At 42.1% G+C, this 17,876-nt stretch overlaps 1 protein-coding gene across 3 annotated transcripts in view; it reads left to right on the top strand.

Annotated features, from left to right (window-relative positions):
- The window catches only part of GBF1 (golgi brefeldin A resistant guanine nucleotide exchange factor 1), a 110,369-nt gene that overhangs the window by 79,299 nt on the left and 13,194 nt on the right, over positions 1-17,876 (top strand). For all 3 annotated transcript variants that reach the window (XM_065671766.1, XM_065671767.1, XM_065671768.1), the window contains exons 10-23: positions 3,273-3,499; positions 4,444-4,612; positions 4,797-5,008; positions 5,691-5,789; positions 6,202-6,396; positions 6,749-6,935; positions 7,389-7,529; positions 8,040-8,128; positions 10,536-10,738; positions 11,192-11,315; positions 11,617-11,742; positions 12,340-12,422; positions 14,665-14,901; positions 15,743-15,836. In XM_065671766.1, coding sequence (XP_065527838.1) covers positions 3,273-3,499; positions 4,444-4,612; positions 4,797-5,008; positions 5,691-5,789; positions 6,202-6,396; positions 6,749-6,935; positions 7,389-7,529; positions 8,040-8,128; positions 10,536-10,738; positions 11,192-11,315; positions 11,617-11,742; positions 12,340-12,422; positions 14,665-14,901; positions 15,743-15,836 — 2,186 coding nt within the window. The remainder of the gene's footprint in view (positions 1-3,272; positions 3,500-4,443; positions 4,613-4,796; positions 5,009-5,690; positions 5,790-6,201; positions 6,397-6,748; positions 6,936-7,388; positions 7,530-8,039; positions 8,129-10,535; positions 10,739-11,191; positions 11,316-11,616; positions 11,743-12,339; positions 12,423-14,664; positions 14,902-15,742; positions 15,837-17,876) is intronic.

Below are 17,876 nucleotides of genomic sequence, written 5' to 3' on the forward strand. Positions count from 1 at the left end.
GGAAGCTAGGGACCAGATTAGGAAGGCTAAAGCCCAGTTAGAATTAAACTTGGCTAGGGATGTTAAGGATAACAGGAAGGGATTCTACAGGTATGTAACAAATAAAAAAGAGTAGGGACAACATAGGCCCCCTGAGGAAGCTCTCGGGAGAACTGGCTACACAGTATTTGGAGAAGGCTGAGGTTCTGAATGACTTCTTTGCCTCAGTCTTCAGTGGCAAAGGCTCTGACCACACCACCCAAGTCTTAGAAGGTAGACACAGGGACTGTGAGAACGAAGACCGTAGGCCCACTGTAGGAGAGGATCTGGTTCGAGACCATCTTAAAAATCTGAACGTACACAAGTCCATGGGACCTGATGAAATCCATCCGCGGGTCCTGAAGGAGCTGGCGAATGAAGTTGCTAAGCCACTGTCCATCATATTTGAAAAATCATGGCAGTCAGGTGAAGTTCCCGATGACTGGAAAAAGGGAAATATAACCCCCATTTTCAAGAAGGGGAAAATGGAAGACCCGGGGAATTACAGACCAGTCAGTCTCACCTCTGTGCCTGGCAAAATCTTGGAGCAGATTCTCCTGAAAGACATTCTAAGGCACATGAAAAACAACAAGGTGCTTGGTGACAGCCAGCATGGCTTCACTAAGGGGAAATCCTGCCTGACCAATTTGGTGGCCTTCTATGATGGGGCTACAGAATTGATGGATAAGGGTAAAGCAGTTGATGTCATCTACCTGGACTTGTGCAAAGCATTTGACACTGTCCCACGCAACATCCTTCTCTCTAAATTGGAGAGATACCAATTTGATGGATGGACCACTCGGTGGATAAAGAACTGGCTGGGTGGCCGCACACAAAGAGTTGTGGTCAATGGCTCGATGTCCGGCTGGAGACCGGTAACGAGTGGTGTCCCTCAGGGATCAGTGTTGGGACCAGTCTTGTTTAACATCTTCGTTGCTGACATGGACAGTGGGATTGAGTGCGCCCTCAGCAAGTTTGCCGATGACACCAAGCTGTGTGGTCCGGTTGATATGCTGGAGGGAAGGGATGCCATCCAGAGGGACCTTGACACACTTGTGAGGTGGGCTGATGCCAACCTTATGAAGTTTAACCATGCCAAGTGCAAGGTCCTACACCTGGGTGGGAGCAATCCCAGGCACAGCTACAGATTGGGCAAAGAGGAGGTTCAGAGCGGCCCTGCAGAGAAGGACTTGGGGATGCTGGTCGATGAGAAAATGGACATGAGTCGGCAGTGTGCACTCGCAGCCCAGAAAGCCAACCATATCCTGGGCTGCATCAAAAGGAGCGTGACCAGCAGGTGGAAGGAGGTGATCCTGCCCCTCTACTCTGCTCTTGTGAGACCTCACCTGGAGTATTGTGTGCAGTTCTGGTGTCCTCAACATAAAAAAGACATGGAACTGTTGGAACAAGTCCAGAGGAGGGCCACGAGGATGATCAGGGGACTGGAGCACCTCCCGTATGAAGACAGGCTGGGAAAGTTGGGGCTGTTCAGCCTGGAGAAGAGAAGGCTGCATGGAGACCTTATAGCAGCCTTCCAGTATCTAAAGGGGGCCTATAGGGATGCTGGGGAGGGACTCTTTGTCAGGGATTGTAGTGACAGAACAAGGGGTAACGGGTTAAAACTTAAACAGGGGAAGTTTAGATTGGAGATAAGGAGGAAATTCTTTCCTGTTAGGGTGGTGAGACACTGGAATGGGTTGCCCAGGGAGGTTGTGAGTGCTCCATCCCTGGTGGTGTTCAAGGCCAGGTTGGATGAAGCCTTGGGTGACATGGTTTAGTGTGAGGTGTCCCTGCCCATGGCAGGGGGGTTGGAACTAGATTATCTTGAGGTCCTTTCCAACCCTAACTGTTCTGTGATTCTATGACTAGTGCAGTGAGCTCGAGAATATAACGTTGGGAACTTCCTTATCCTGTTGTTGTATGGGAGTAGACTAAATAGCTATAACTGTTTTTTAACCCCTTCTGGCTAACTTAGTCCCTCTGGCTGCAAAGTACTCTCTCGTTCACTCTACGTTGTGGTGGCTCAGACATAAATGTTAACAGTGAAAGGAAGCAGGCAGAAAAATAGAAACAATAGCTGTGTAAAATGCCTAGTTTGACATTTACTCTGTCACAGGAAAATATTCAGTGTAGTGTGAATGATCCCAGGTGTGTTTCTACACAACAGCGTGATTGGTTGAAAACTTAAGGAAATAATATTAAATGGCATGTAACTCAGAACATCCATCCATATGAGAACTCATCTCTACATAAATTATCGTTGTATTTAAGTTTTTAAGTAGGTTTTAAATTCCATTAAAGAGCACTGGAATTCCTGTAACATTTTAGAGAGAAAACTGAACTGTGTTACAAAGCATATTATTAACTCTGTAGTGCTAGATAATGTATTAATGGTGCTTTTTAGGCCAGAATCCTGGCTTAGAGGGTGAAGAAGAAAAGATTGCAAAATTGATCATGTATTCTGTTGCATTTCTTAAAAATCGAGTAACATCTGACTACTTAAGACGTTTTCAAAAATCAAGTCTGCAATAAAACACCACTGGGTGAAACTGTACACACTTCACATGTAAATTCAGAACATAACTCTGGTTTGTGCCTTTATTATTGTGCTCTGCAGTATATCGTCTCCTTTTTACTGTTTTAAGTTTTTCAAGTTCTTTTCAGAAGTGTGGAGCTGCAACTCTGTGGGTTTCCTCAACAAGGAAATTTAGATTCTTGGAGCGTTGTCTCATTTAGAAATAGTAAAAATCCTTCACTGATCCATTTCAGACCCATTTGAATTCTGTTACAATTCCATTTATTTAGGGAGAATTAAAGAAATAGGTCTTGCCTTCCAATCAGTTTAAAATTCTCACTTTGAAGGAATGACGAATTCTCAATGCAGGTCTTAAAAGTGTTTGTGCCATTGTATCAGAGAGTAAAGTACACCTTTCAGACCGTTTTCAGATTCCTTAGCTATAGAAACTCTCTGCACTCTTTAATTATGTGATTAAGTAGTTTGCTGAGGTTATTGGATTCCAACTGTTGTGTTTTAATGTGGAAAACTACTTATATCTCACCTGTTCACCCATGTAATTCAGCTTAGCAGAAGAGAGCTTTCTTTGTCTGCATTCTCTACATTAGTGCATAACTCTCTGAGATTATTTGTAGTGTGAAGTAGTGATCAAATGTATTCTTCATTACTGTATTCAATGTATGAATTTTCAATTGAGGGACAAAATAATACTGATCTTTTTGCTTACGTTTCTCATCAGCAAGCGGAGTTACTTTCATAGATGCTCCTCCCAGCTCCTCTGGGAGCTCAGAAAATGTTTCATCTGCAGTCAGCCCTGCTACAGACAGTGGTTTGGAGTTGTCCTCACAGGCTACCTCCAAGGAAGATCTGACAGACTTGGACCAAGTTGCTTCTTTGGGACTTAATGCAGGAGTGCCTTCGAATGAGGCCAGAGTCACTGAAAATCAAAATCAGGCTGAACTCCAGGTACGTGAGTATAACTTCCAGAGAAAAGTTCCAATTCCTAGCAAAATTAGTTGTGGGTTTAGCACACTTACTCTGTTTCTGTCTCTCTTTTTGGTTGTAGGGAATATGTTCTATTTCAAAGCTTAGGGTCAGAATAAGTATTCTTCACTGTGAGTGATTTGTAAATTCATAAACATTCCTTCTTTGTTTTCTCTTGAGACCATCCCTATTGGTTCAGAAATTGTGTGGCTCAACAATGCATCTGCGTAGCTAGTTGTATTCCCCCAATACCATTAGCCGTAATGTAAAGAGAAACTGTTAAGAGGGAAACAGAGGAATCTGCACAAATCATTTCATTATTTTTAGTGAACAGTTCTACCTGAGTTTGTAGAAATAGAGCTGTTGGTGTTTGTGTGAAATAGAAGAAAACTGAACTAAGGTCTTCACCAGTAAGTTTTCTGTTATGTTGTGTCCACCTCCTCTGCAACAGTAATATTGTTTGTTGAGGGGATGGATTAGAGCTGAGGTAACCTTTCAGAGCTGCAGATAATTGGAAAGGTAAGAATGCCAAGAAGTTATTGATAGAAATAGTGTGCTGAAATTATGTAGCCTTTAAAACAAACAAACAAAAAGAGCCGAATCCTGACCTCAGGGGCAGCAAGAATTGATAGTCTGTAGAAGTATCTTCAAAGTCCTTAGCCTTGCAACCTGGAATATTGTAAAATAAGAACTAGAACAATAGAATATTGTAAGATAAGAACTAGATGAACATGAAAGGTTGTAGAGGGCTGCATATTATCTAGAGCTGCTCTTTTCTCTTATATTTTGTTTTTCGTGTTCCTCTTCCATTAGTGACCTGTGTAGTTTTAATAGAGCCAAATGAACTGTGAACAGATAAGCCTTTCTTAGTGCTTGTTAACTCTTGTTTTGCTTCTTTCATTCTCAAATGACTGATATCAATGAAGAATGAAAGCCTGAGGGAGGAGAAGATCCAGTCAGCTTCCATTGAGTCTATCCCTGAGGTCCTAGAGGAGTGCACATATGTAGCAGAACAGTCTGACTCTGCCTCAGTTCATGACATGGACTACGTAAATCCCCGAGGAGTACGTTTTACTCAGTCTTCCCAAAAAGAAGGTGAGAAGTGAGCAATGTTGCTGAAGTCCTTTCTCCTTTCCACTACTCTGTTTTCGTTTCTGCTAAGAGGGTGATAAGCTCCTGTTCTTCAGCAGGTCTGTAACAATTTCATTTGTAACACTTGTTAGGCACCTGCAAAAAGCAAAAGCAAAGTTTAGAGTGCTAATCTCTCTTCTTCCTTTAGGAGCAGCACTTGTCCCTTATGGGCTACCATGTATTAGGGAACTGTTCCGCTTTCTTATCTCACTCACCAACCCTCATGACCGCCACAACTCTGAGGTGATGATCCACATGGGGCTGCAGCTGCTAACTGTTGCCCTGGAGTCAGCACCTATTGCAAATTGCCAGTCTCTCTTGGGACTTGTGAAGGAGGAATTGTGCCGGCACCTATTTCAAGTGAGTCTGGCTTATGCTAGCATGTCATATGGCAGTGGGGATTCAGGAACTAGTTTGCATCAAAGAGTGTAGTGGAATTTAGTATTCTGAAGTTTGGCAGGTCTCAGTCTTCAAATAAGCTCTCTGCTGCATTGCAGTGAGAGTTCTGAATTGCACTAATGAAACAAGCAGTGCTGTTGCAAAGCCAGAGAGGTGTGCTCTTTTATTCTTCAGACCAGGGCCAAGAAGTATGAAGGTGATTTGAATTAACTGTTACTATGGGATAACACTGTGTTTTGTTATAATTGGTATTGAGGTAATTATAGGTGCAAGTTGCCAGCTTACTTGTAGGCAGAACCTTTGGAGTCCTAAGCTATTAATTGCACAAGGGCCATCTCAGAGGCAGGTCTTCTCTCATGTTCCTTCTTCACTAAGACGATCTGCAGATATGGCAAAAGAATAAAGTTGTACTAGGAGAGGTACTACCAGAAGCAGAAGGGAGTTAAGTATACTCATCCTCCTTATCAAAAAGTGTGGCCGGGAGGTTGAATAAAGGATTGTTTTTTGAAACACCGTTGTTGTGGGAGGCAGTGTGGATCTCAAGGCTGCTGCAGGTGATGCCTGCAGTGCCACAGTACTGCTACTTATAGCACATAATGATTAGCCTTTGTAATTCTTAAAGGTATTTTTGTTTCTTGTTCAGCTATTGAGTGTTGAACGGCTCAATCTGTATGCAGCCTCCCTCAGGGTGTGCTTTCTTCTCTTTGAGAGCATGAGAGAGCATCTGAAATTCCAGCTGGAGGTGAGGTTTTTTTTGAGTATCACGGGGTACCTAGCAATGGTTTATTGGGCTTCAGTTAAATGCATATAGCTAAACAGAAAGATACAATCTAAATGTCAATTCACCTTTGTATAAATTACTCAGTGGGTTATGGGTAGGCCGTGTAGGCCTTTTCTTGGTGGATAATGTCTTTGAGACTGGTGTACTGCACTACCTGCCTTTATTCTTCTTTTTAGAACAGTAAATCCAGGTGCACTGAATGGTAGAACTGTATGAAAACTTTTTACAACCTCCTCTGGAATGAGACATCATTAAAGACGGAGTGTCATGTGGGAAGATGAAGCTTAAATCTATTTCTGTAGTCCTCAAAGCTGTTCACTGTCCTGCTTTCTCTTTTCTTTCCTTAAACTGAGCTGCCCTGTGTTTCTGCCAGATGTATGTCAAGAAGCTGATGGAAATAATCACTGTCGAAAACCCAAAGATGCCCTATGAAATGAAGGAGATGGCTTTGGAAGCCATTGTTCAGCTGTGGAGGATCCCCAGTTTTGTGACTGAGCTGTACATTAACTACGACTGTGACTATTACTGCGCCAACCTCTTCGAGGAGCTCACCAAGCTGCTCTCCAAGGTGCTGAGCTGCAGCTGCTGGGCTAGAGGGAGGGAGCCACGGGATGTGGAAGAGGAAGCCAGTAAGATGCAGCGCTTAAGAATGGGAGTGGTCAGAAGGGTCGGGGTGAATAGTATGTAGAGATGAAGACAGACATTTAACGTTTAGAAGCAGAAGAGAAAAGAATAGCCATGGTGCTTTGATAATGTCAGAGCAGATGAACCAATAAGTATGTACTAGAAAGCTTCAAGTGAAAAATTTAGGGTGTTCTGTTGTATGCTTTAGGCTTCCCCAAGCTGTGGGGGAAGCTTCCTTCCCCCGTTACAGTGACAGAGGCATGAAAGTTGACTAATACTTATATTTTATTTTCCAGAATGCCTTCCCAGTTTCTGGACAGCTGTATACTGTTCACCTGTTGTCTCTGGAAGCGTTGCTGACAGTTATAGATAGCACTGAGGCACATTGCCAGGCCAAAGTGCTGAGTAACATACATCAACAAGAGAAGGAAGTTGTCAAATCCAGCCCAGAAACTATGAGCAGCACCAAAGAAACAAGCAATAGTAAGACCACTTTCCTTGATATTTTGATATTAAGCTTAGCCTTGTGCTAAACTTGTAGATCTCATTTTGGTAGCTGACATAGTAAGCTCCTTAAATATATCTTTTCAGTCTTCCTGTTGCATGTTTTGTAACTACACACTGATGTTAATATCCTTCCTATTTGTAAAATTTACAGATACTAAAATGTGCCCCTTGTGGAATTTTATATAAAGGCCATGTCAAGACTGGCAGTCACAACATAAAAAGGGCATGCCATGGAATTCATGTAGACAAAATACTGAGGATACTGAGGAATTGCAGTCACCTGGGGGAACTCCTTTGAATGAGCATATGTTCAGTTCAGAGTGATCAGTTAATTATTTCTCTGTTGCTAGCTTTTCCCTTGGCTTACGGGTTTGTTTATGTGTGGGTTGATTTGTTGGTTTGATTGTTTTTTTTTTTTAATTTCTACAGATAACGAGAGAGTATTCAGTGAGGGAAAATCTTCCAGTGCAGTCTCAGAGCCAGCTGGGGCATGTCCTCCCACCAGTGGTTGTCTTATGGCTGACCAGATGAAGGAGGGCTGCATGGAACTGGAAGGAGGAAGTGAAGCAGGTAATAGTCTCCAACTTACCCTGACATTCTGAGTGTATATGACATTTGCTGACTGGTCCTGCTATACAACAGACCGTTGTAGCTAGTGTGTGTTCAAAATCAGGAGGAGTTATGTGGTGAATATCAGTTTATTGTGTGTGTGCTAAATATGCCTAACTGTTACATTTCTTCTGGGAGAGGGGTTAGTCTGGTGGGTCACTTTGGGGCAAAAGTCTGTGACATTCATAAAACCGGTTCTTAATATTTTTAATAGTCAGGAGGCCTCCAGGGGATCAGTAATGTAGGCAGTCAGAATAGCCAGAAAATTAAATCTTGTGTATGTGTGAAAATGTCCAGGACAAGAAGCTACTCTGCAATTATGCTGGAGAAAATATAGGTGGGAGGAATGTAGTAATTGAATAGCAGCACATTGCAGCAAGACTCCAAGACTGAAAGTTGGATGGGACTCTGTTGTGGGCTGAGTGCTATTCTGGAGATAGGTTTGTCTGTAATGATGCTTTATCCTTCTAGCTGAGAAGACTATTCCCAGGAAGCCTACTCGATTTTCTTGTATCCTTCCAAACCCTCAGGAACTTATGCAGATTAAGAACAAAAAGAAGGTATGATTTGGAATATGCTACAAATGGATCTTTTGAGTGTTCTCCTTGTTTCCCATCCTATGTGAGCTTTGCATGAGTGGTCATATCTCAGAATTCTTGAGTTCTAGTCTCTGCTGGTAAGAATTAAGTAGTCACTGAAAATCTGCTACACTGCAGAGACAGCAGTGATTATTATCTGTTCTGTGTTAGTTGTGCTAAAAGTTGCAAGAGGCATTGGGGAAATTTTGTGGCACAATTTGTAAGCTTGATCCATCTGATTTCTGGGTGGATGGATTTAGTTTACATTATTGGTACTTTCATTAAAAATGGCAGGTTCCCTACTCTTATCAAAGCTGTAAATGGACAGCATACCAAGAGGCACATAGTAGAAATTAACAGTCCAGCCTGCTATTCTGATTTGTTTGTTATGGATAACTGAAAAGACTGTCTTGATTGTGATGAAGCCATTCTTTGTCTAGATGTCCATTTCTCTGAACCTCATTAATCCAAGTCATAGTCTAAACTCAGGAATGCAAAACTCCTGAGTGGTTCCAGTCTAGGTCTAGTGTTGACAAAGGTGCTCCATGCTGATAGCTTTGTATTTATGTGTTGTCTTGTGTACTGGTCTGCTTGTTCTTGTCTTCAAAGAACCACTGAGTTTTGGTGTTACCTATGTTCTAAGAAATTAATATTGATTTAGTAATTGTTTCATTTGTAACACTTTGCATTAAGTCTAGCTTTCATGGCAGCTTTGCTGATGGGCTTTGTATAAGAGTCTATTGTTGAGAAGGGAGCTTGCATAATGCTTCCACTGTTATAACTGAAAACCTCTCATAATACTCCAGCTTTATTGTGCTGGAAAACAGGGTTAAAAGAAATCAAGAGCATTGCCAGTGGTTGAGAGTTGCTTCAAAGAAGTTCCAGGTGGTCATAGAAAAAGGGCAGTGCTTTACACTACAGCAGAAGGCAGAAAGATACTCATAAATCTGTTAGTTTGCCCAGGGAAAAATGTTTCCTGACCCTAAATCTGCTAATGGTTTCATCCTGAGCATGTAAACGTGGCACACAAAACCATCAGTTTGAGTAATATTGATGCTGATATAGCACCAGCAGTTTCTGCTTCCTTTAACCTCTGAAGTAATAAACGTTACCACAGCTGGAAAGAGGAAAAAAGCTAAATAAAACCAGAAAATAAATTATGCATCAAATGAAGATTTTTCTTTGTTTCCAAAGGCAGGGGCCAGAAGCTCAGAAGCATAGGTCTGACATGACTGTAAATGCAATGCAGACTGCTAGCAGTCAGGTCTCCTTTCAGGTGGTCTTAAGAAGTATAATCAGTCCATCGAATACTTGGGTTACAGGATTTCAAGCTTGAACAGCTGCTAGCAACATACAGTCTCTTAAGGCCTGTTATACCAGGCAGCATATGGTTATTATTTTGTTATGCCCTCACTGGGTCCTTGTGCACTCCATGCTATTTCAGTGTTTTGCCGCAATTGGAAGATGTTCCCACAGGCAGGGGAAGTGGAGAACAGAAGGGCTAGTGGACTCTGAGGTACTGAGAAACCCAGGGGAGCTAGTAATCATGATGGTCACGAATTTAGTTCACTAGGTCATCTTTAGCAGTTTGATCGTGATAGGAGCTAACAGGGAACTGACATTTATTCTGGTGCCTTAGTAAAGTTCATATAGTTGTTTGTGCTTTTGGTTTTTCTGAACGCTGTCAAGAACATTAATTTAACCCTTTCTTAGTCAGGGGTTTTATTACACTGTGACAGTGGTACAGTCTAGTTTCCTAAAAGAAGAATTAAGCAGGACAGAGTAGCTGACTTCCATTCAAAACCAAAAAATGCATTTGTTCTTCCCAGCCTACAGATAGCCTTGTCATGCTGGAATACCAGATGTTCCTGTACCATGTCTCACTAGCATAATGTTTTCTGGTTCTTAGTTTAAGCTTTTGCAGCAGTTCTTTCTTGCACTTGCTGAATAAGTGCCAAGGATTCTTGCTGCTTGTCTCCTGGCAGTGAGACAGAGTGTGAGAGCTTGGAGCCAAAGGGTGCAGAAGAGGGCATGGAGCAGAAATGCAGTTGTAACTGGTAAAGATGATCTTGCCACGTGTCTGGGGTTCATCAGAGACTTTGTTTACCTAATAGAGCAGGTAAGATGTCTGGGGTAGCAGAGCTAATTGATCAGCTTTTCAAAGACAGCGGCTCATGCTTGCTCTGTCCAGTAGTATTTGATAGTGAATCCTTGTGATAAATGCAGGTTTTCTGGCCTTGGTTAGCAATCTTGTCAGATTATGCAGTACAATAAACTTTATTATGCTAAGGTTGTTGTATTTTCTACTTAGCTTTTGCCTCAAATGCCAAGAACAGTCTAAATTAAGAAATACACTCTGAGCTTGTAATTACCATAATGTCTCCTTCAGCTCCTGATAACCGGCACAGAGCAGTTCAACCAAAAGCCAAAGAAAGGGATACAGTTTCTGCAAGAGAAGAACCTTCTTGCCACCCCCATCGACAGCAATGAGGTGGCCAGGTGGCTACGGGAAAATCCTCGTCTAGACAAAAAGATGATTGGGGAATTTGTGAGTGACCGTAAGAACATAGACTTGCTGGAAAGCTTTGTTGGGTGAGTAACTTTCTTTAATCAGAAAGGGGTGAAAGTCAAGAGTTCAGTGATAAAAAAGCACCAAAACAGAGTGGAGACATAGGTTTTGTATTGCTTAGTTCTCTGTGTACCATCATGCCTTAATCCTATGCATCTCTTGCATATGGTAATACCTTAGATATATATAGCATGATACTTGAGCTCCTTTCAGTAGGAGCAGTCTCTATGAAGACTAGAGACATGATTACATGCATTATCACCTGTAGGACTGTTGTCTGTCTTTTATTGTTTTTTGCCTGTTTATGGTACATTCTGTTCTGTGATTCTAAGATATTTCTTCTCTCCTTACCCTCCCCTCTTTACTGCCTGTTCTCTGTGAAACCTTGTATTCTGATGCTGAAACTAACTGTTGTAGTCAGCAGATTTATTGCACTGCATTTCATTTCATTGCATTGCATTTAATTCTTCTTGCAGGACTTTCAGTTTCCAAGGTTTAAGGCTGGATGAAGCTTTACGACTTTATCTAGAGGCCTTCAGATTGCCAGGAGAGGCGCCTGTAATCCAGAGACTGCTAGAAGCCTTCACAGAACATTGGAGGGTGTGTACTTAGTGGGCAGAAAGCTCAAAACTGCATTCTTTCTTGGGCATATGCTTGCCATAGTGGACATGTCAGATTAAACTGCCTATATAAGCTTACTGTGCCCAGCAGGCAGCAGCTGTTGTTTTGTAGGAGATGGTAGTGGCACATAAATGTCCAGTGTTTTGGAAGCTGGAGCCAGAGCCTAAGGTTTTTGTTTGTCCCAGAGGTGATTCAGTACTGTGGGTAGGAAAATGGCTGTCTTGGGACACTGATACCACTGTTTCTGTAGGACTAATTTGTGCATGCCTTTGCCTTTCAGAAATCAAATGGGTCCCCATTTGCTAATAGTGATGCCTGCTTTGCCCTGGCCTATGCGGTTATTATGCTGAACACTGACCAGCACAACCATAATGTCCGCAAGCAGAACGTCCCAATGACTCTGGAGGTGGGTGCTACCAGTGTTAGGCACCTGTCTTCTCTGGTTTTGATAGCAGTGTAGTACCTGTTTTTATCTAAGTGGCATTCTCCTTTTTTTTCCCTGGCATTCATCACTCATGCTCAATAAGCTGGTATGCGGCACTGAAGTTGAGTGCAGTCTGAGAGGGGGACTGTGGGTAAGGGGCAGTCTGAGGAAATACAGACTTAGCAGACAGCTTGCCAAGTTTATCAAAAGGCTTGCATGTGTGTGTGAGCAAACTGTACCTTAAGACATAGTAAGAATGAGAAGATTGTTGCACTGCTGTGGGCTTACTAGAGGGTTCAGGTCCTGTGAGTATCAGTGCAGTGGTACAGACCTGTCATTCTGATGCCTAGTCTCAGCTAAGAATGTATTGTGTCTCTGTTCTTTCCTTGTGGGCAGAGACAGGGGTTGCTCCACACTACTACCTCTAAGAATAGCGTTTAGCCTTTGAACTTGGAGGCTGCACATTGAAGAACACAGGAAAATCTCCTTCTGGTCCCATGAAAAACAAGTGGAGTACTGATCTTAGCCAACCAGTTAAAGCAGGAGATATTAGGAATTAACTTCGTAACTTTTTTTCAGGAGTTTCGGAAGAACTTGAAAGGTGTGAATGGAGGCAAAGACTTTGAACAGGACATACTGGAAGACATGTACCATGCCATCAAGTAAGAATAAACCCGTGATCTCCTTGTATGCAGAGAACAAACTGGAGTTGCTTGGTCTGTGAGACCTCTGGAGAGTATAGAAGGCAACTTACTGGTCATGTGTCTGTTTGCCTCGTACTAATTTCCAGCTCCATGTGGAGCTGTGTTAACAAGTACCGTCACAGAGACTGCACTGGATTTGTATCTTTAGATTCTTGCCATGGTATTTTAATCCACAGAGCTTAAGCTAAGTTAAAAACTTTACTTCTGTCAACATGCAACAGAATGGCTGAGCAAGACCAGCACATGTGAAATGCTGTATCTAAGAAAGCTCTCTTCTCCAGACCAAGCCTTTAGACTTCTTTAGAACTTTTTGTGTTAGAGTGTCCAGAGAGAGTGTCTCACCCTTAGGAGAGCACTGGTGCCTTAACATAACATGTCTCAATTTCAGATGTTCTACTTTTGAGTTCTTCATAGGAGGCTGCTGTCTGCATCAGTCTGTTCTGCCATCCTCTGAAGCTCTTGGCACACTGACAAGTATTTGAGGAGAATTCCTGGTGGCTGAGGCCTTTTTGTGCACAAACTAGGTCTGGGTGGAGAGTTTAATAATAATTCAGAAACCTAGCTTATCAATAAATCTAAGCCCAGCTAATTTGAAGCTGACAGGATAACATCTCTGAGGAGACAGGATGTGACTCTCGGCTGATTTCAATCTGCAGTGGCAGACAGTGGCTAGGGCTGGAAGCAGGACAGTGTGATGAGGCTGACCCTCCCTTTTGAGCCTTCTCCAGGAAAGTGGGGATGCTGTCTCTGCTGAATGTGTAGAAATTCTTCAAGAGGTAGCTCTAGCTTTCAAGTAGAGCTCTAGTTCCGATTGGCCTGTTTCCGCTGAGGGTGTTCTTAATATTTTGAATAGTGCCCTGAGAATATTTTCATATATTTTCGTTATCTAGTGCCTGTATTCCAATCTATTCCATTTTAGCCTCCTTTCACAAGATGCTTCAGCTTTTTCAGTATGTTCTGTGGCTAAAATATTTGGTCTGTCATTTCAGTACTGCTCCATTTCAGATTGCTTCAGTGTCATAGTTGATGAGGAGCTATTTGTTTCCATTTTATTATTTGGGGCAAGGTGGAAATCAGGCTGTATTCTGTGCAAAGCAGTGCATGATCTTTTCAGGATCTCAGCATTTCACTTTTGAGCACAATTTAATCTCGTGAGACTTTCCAAGTAAACCATTCACTTTCTTCTGCTGGCATTAATCAAATATGGGTTCTTAGAAAAAAATGTGCTATTGATTGCAAATGTATTTTCCTATATAAGCTCAGTAATTATTTGCTTTTGTCAAAATGTGCAGGCATCTGAAACTGAGAAGAGCTTATTTCTTATGCATAAATCAAGAGGGGTTTATGGTTGTTGTTAGCACATGAAAATTGCTTCTGTTGCTTTGTTGCAGAAAGACCTCTACTTTTCAGATCGGCTGCAACCCACTGTACTTACTAGACCTGAGACTTTTGCTTGATTATGTGGTCATTTGCAGAGGGTTCTCTCTTGTGCAAGTCAAGAGAGTATGCATTTAGGTTGATATATATTAACCTGGGATTGCAAGTACTGCTTGGCATTAATCATACTTGGTTTATTATTGTATACCTTTAATCCAGTTAGAGTAAGGAGCTGTGGTACCCTGGTTGTGAAGCACCCATCATATATTTCTTGACTTATCTTTAATTTTTTACTGCTTGGCTTTCTGACACTTGATTTTGGCACAATAGGAATCTTTGCATTATTCTTATACAGCAACATGCCTACTGTTGACTGCAGTGATATGACAAATTTTTTTTATCTGGGAGTGATGAGATATGCAGAGCACTCTAATGGGGTGAGAGTTGGGATGGGGGCAGTGAAGCTGTACCAGTGGGGGAGGGTGGAAGCACTGCCAGTGTGCTGTCCAAAATTTCCCATTGTTTAACTACAGTATGTGTTGCACTTTGCACATGTAGTGTAAGGTAACTGTTTCTTCAATACTGCCCTTACCTGGTTGCTGCTGGGTGCTGCTGAAAGCCACCAAACTTCCTATACAAGATAGCAGAGAGGGGCAGGGGAAGCAGGCAGCCCTAGGAAAATAGAATGTTTCAGGAGCTGGCAAAATCACTCCAAAGTAGGTATTGCCTAGCTTTGGGACCATGTAATAATGAAAGGCACTGTGTAAATGTTATGTTTGGCTCAGAATGAAAAATTCAACCTTTCTGCCTTCCTCCCTTGTAGAAATGATGAGATAGTGATGCCAGAAGAACAGACGGGTCTGGTAAAGGAAAACTATATCTGGAATGTCCTCCTACATCGTGGTGCCACTGATGAGGGAATATTTCTCCATGTGCCTCCTGGAAGCTATGACCATGATCTCTTCACCATGACATGGGGGCCAACCATTGCTGCACTTTCTTATGTTTTTGACAAGAGCTTAGAAGAAACAATCATCCAGAAGGCTATCTCTGGTTTCAGGTAACTCTTGCAATCGTAAAGACGCAGAAGAGTTAAAGTGTGGCTGTTGTCTCCTGTTTACCTGATAGAGACATCACAGTGAATGTCGGCTGTTATTTTTCTTAGTAATTGAAGAGCATTTTATAGTGACCTGTGGTCCTCTAGTTTTTGTTCTGTCATTTGTATTGATTCATCCCATCTTGGCCTTTCTTGGTTACTGCTCACTGTTTGGCTTGACTGCTGTGCTGTAATAAATCAAAGTGCCTGAGGTATGTATTTTTAAACTCCAACCTGGTTAGATTTAAAAGATCTGCTGACATAGCTGTGCTGCTTAGAAGTGAGGAGAAAAAGTCACTTTTAACTTGCACAGTGATGCTGGCAAAATCCCTGTATATGAACAGAACCTCTGGTGTATGTGGCAATAGCCAAACTTGCTATCTGTGGAAACTGTATTAGAACAGTCTTTGGTCGTGCTTAAATCCAGATCAAATGATGACTTAAGCATAGTTTTAAGCTCTGTTAATATACTGCTGTAACCATGATCTCTTGGAAACTAAACTTCCACACTAATGCCAGTCTTGGCAACTCTCTTATGTCAAGAGAGGAGGTTAGCTATTCTGGCTCAGGTCTAAGTAGTCTGTGTTTAGATTCACTTCTTGAAAGTGACAAATATCAGGATCTATGGATGAGGATTGAGATTATTTGAGGGATAATATTAGACTTCTATACCTCAGTATTCATTTGGAGTAAGTGGAAAGGAAGGTCTAAAATGTCAACAGAGAGGCTCTCTGATTTGCTGTCCTGTAGACAGGCTTGTCTGTGTTGACTTACTACATTATTTTCTGTCATCTTCTTTCCTCAGAAAATGTGCAATGGTTTCTGCTCACTATGGCCTTAGTGATGTGTTTGACAATCTTATAATTTCTCTCTGCAAGTTTACAGCCCTCAGCAGTGAGGTAAGTTTGCAAGGAGGGGAAAAAAGCATGGCTTTTATTGTATCTGATCTGTCTTCCTGTGCTAAGCAGTAAAATTTGCTTATTTTAGTTATCACAGTATCTGTAGGTACCTGTCAGGCCCTGCCCAGAGTTTTCTGGAGGAGGCAATGAAAAGTGAGTAGTGAAGTAGGACTTCTATAGCACAAATATGTAAATATGACCCTCAGAAGTGTCAGTTTGTGCAGAGCAGAATGCTGTGATGTAGAAGTGTTCATTCCAGGTGTTCCCTGTGATCAAGACAGTGATGGTCCATGATCCCAAGCAAGCCCCTCCCAAAGTGTAGGGGCTGTGCATCCACCCAGCATAAGGAGGTTAGAAAAACAAGTACATTGAATTGTTGTTTGGTGTGTGGAGTCTGTAATAAGATGTGCTGTTAGCCCCACTTTCAGAAAGCCCTAAAGACCTATTCCATAGAATGTACTGTGAGAATAAATTAAAGGTACAGTGGTTCGTGTAAGCTTTTCTTGCCCAAATCTGTTGGTGTGTTACAGCATTAGCCTGTTTTCCCCTACAGTAGTGTGTGGCAGACTGTGCTTTTGTGCCGAGGAGAAGACAACAGCAACATCTTTGGAGAGTCAGAGCTTGCATAGACTCCCGCAGCGTTGCTCTGAGAACCAGTGCAAGACCTCCATTGTGCAGAATAGAATTGCTATACATACAAAAAGGGGAAACAGAATCATTCAAGGCTGAAAGCATGGGAATAAAAAGGCCAAAATGGGTGATTTTTTTTTTTTTTTTTTTTTTTAATCCCTTGAAGGGATAGCAGAAAATGAACAGTCCTGCAAATTAATCCAGTTAATGGAATTAGGCTGCAGGGAGATGGAATTGCTTGGACTGTGTGTTTTGTGCATTCTGGCATTGATAAGAGTGAAAAAGTACCAGATTGACTATTAAAAGGCAGTCCTGTTGCTGTAGATTCCCTCATCATCCACTGCTCACAACAGTAAAGATGAAATGCTTGATCCTCTCCAGGCATACCAGACCTCCAGAGTAACAATAGATAAACAAGCAGAGGAATGTCCACCATGAAGTTAACTGTTTGATGCAGGTTTACACAGTAGAAGTAACTAGACTGAGCCCTCAGAGGCACCGGCTATTGCCAGCTGCATCCCATCTAGTTGTGAAAATGGAATCTGGAGCAGTCCGAGGTCTGTGTGAATTTAAGCAGGCATGTCTTTTGGTGATGACATAGAATCAGCGACTTCTGGATTTGAAGAAAGCTTTGAATTCTTATCTTTGGCCAGATTCCAAGTACACCAATTACTTTCTGCTGTCCTAAATTCCTGAAAGGCTTGGAGACGGTAGTGCGATAGGACAACTGAACAAATATTTGAGAGACAGTCTGGTGGAAGGAGAGAAGGGGAGGGGCTGTCTTCAGGCGCTAAGGAGGCAAAACAAAGAGCAACTGTTAGAAAGCAAGGGAAGAGCATCAAAGTGTCACTTTAGCTGCTCATCACTTCCCCAGGGCAGATCATCCTGGTTATCAGGCATCTTCTCCAAGCACTGCGATCACTATGTATGGCCACTTTGGTTGAAAGAAGAGCAATGAAAAGGAACATGGAGGGGGATCAAGTGATTTAAGAAGAGACTTCTTGATTAACAGTTAAGACTCATAGTGTGTCAGTGTATAAGTAGTAGCAAAACCCATGTGTGGTTTAATTCTGTGGTTGTGGCTTGTTGCCACAGTACAAAACCATGCATATTGCTGCTTGCACTCTGAGACTTCAGTGATGTCTGTATTCATGTGGTTTCCCCATGGCAACAATTGAAAAAACAAATGGGTTGTCACATTTCTGCCAGACTTCCAGACTTGGCACTTCTGAGGGAGTTCACCTGTATATCAAAGACCCATTTTGATAATAGCTTTTCCAGCACTGTGGCTGAAGCAAGACCTAGTTTTTCTGAGTTTCCAGTCTGAGATTGAAAGATCCATGTTTTCAATCCATCCTATTTCCTGTCTTCTCTCTCCTTTCTTGCTGAAGGAATAAGTATGTTTTTTGT

This window comes from Lathamus discolor, chromosome 3, assembly GCF_037157495.1.
Source record: "Lathamus discolor isolate bLatDis1 chromosome 3, bLatDis1.hap1, whole genome shotgun sequence".
Taxonomy (NCBI): Eukaryota; Metazoa; Chordata; class Aves; order Psittaciformes; family Psittacidae; genus Lathamus; species Lathamus discolor.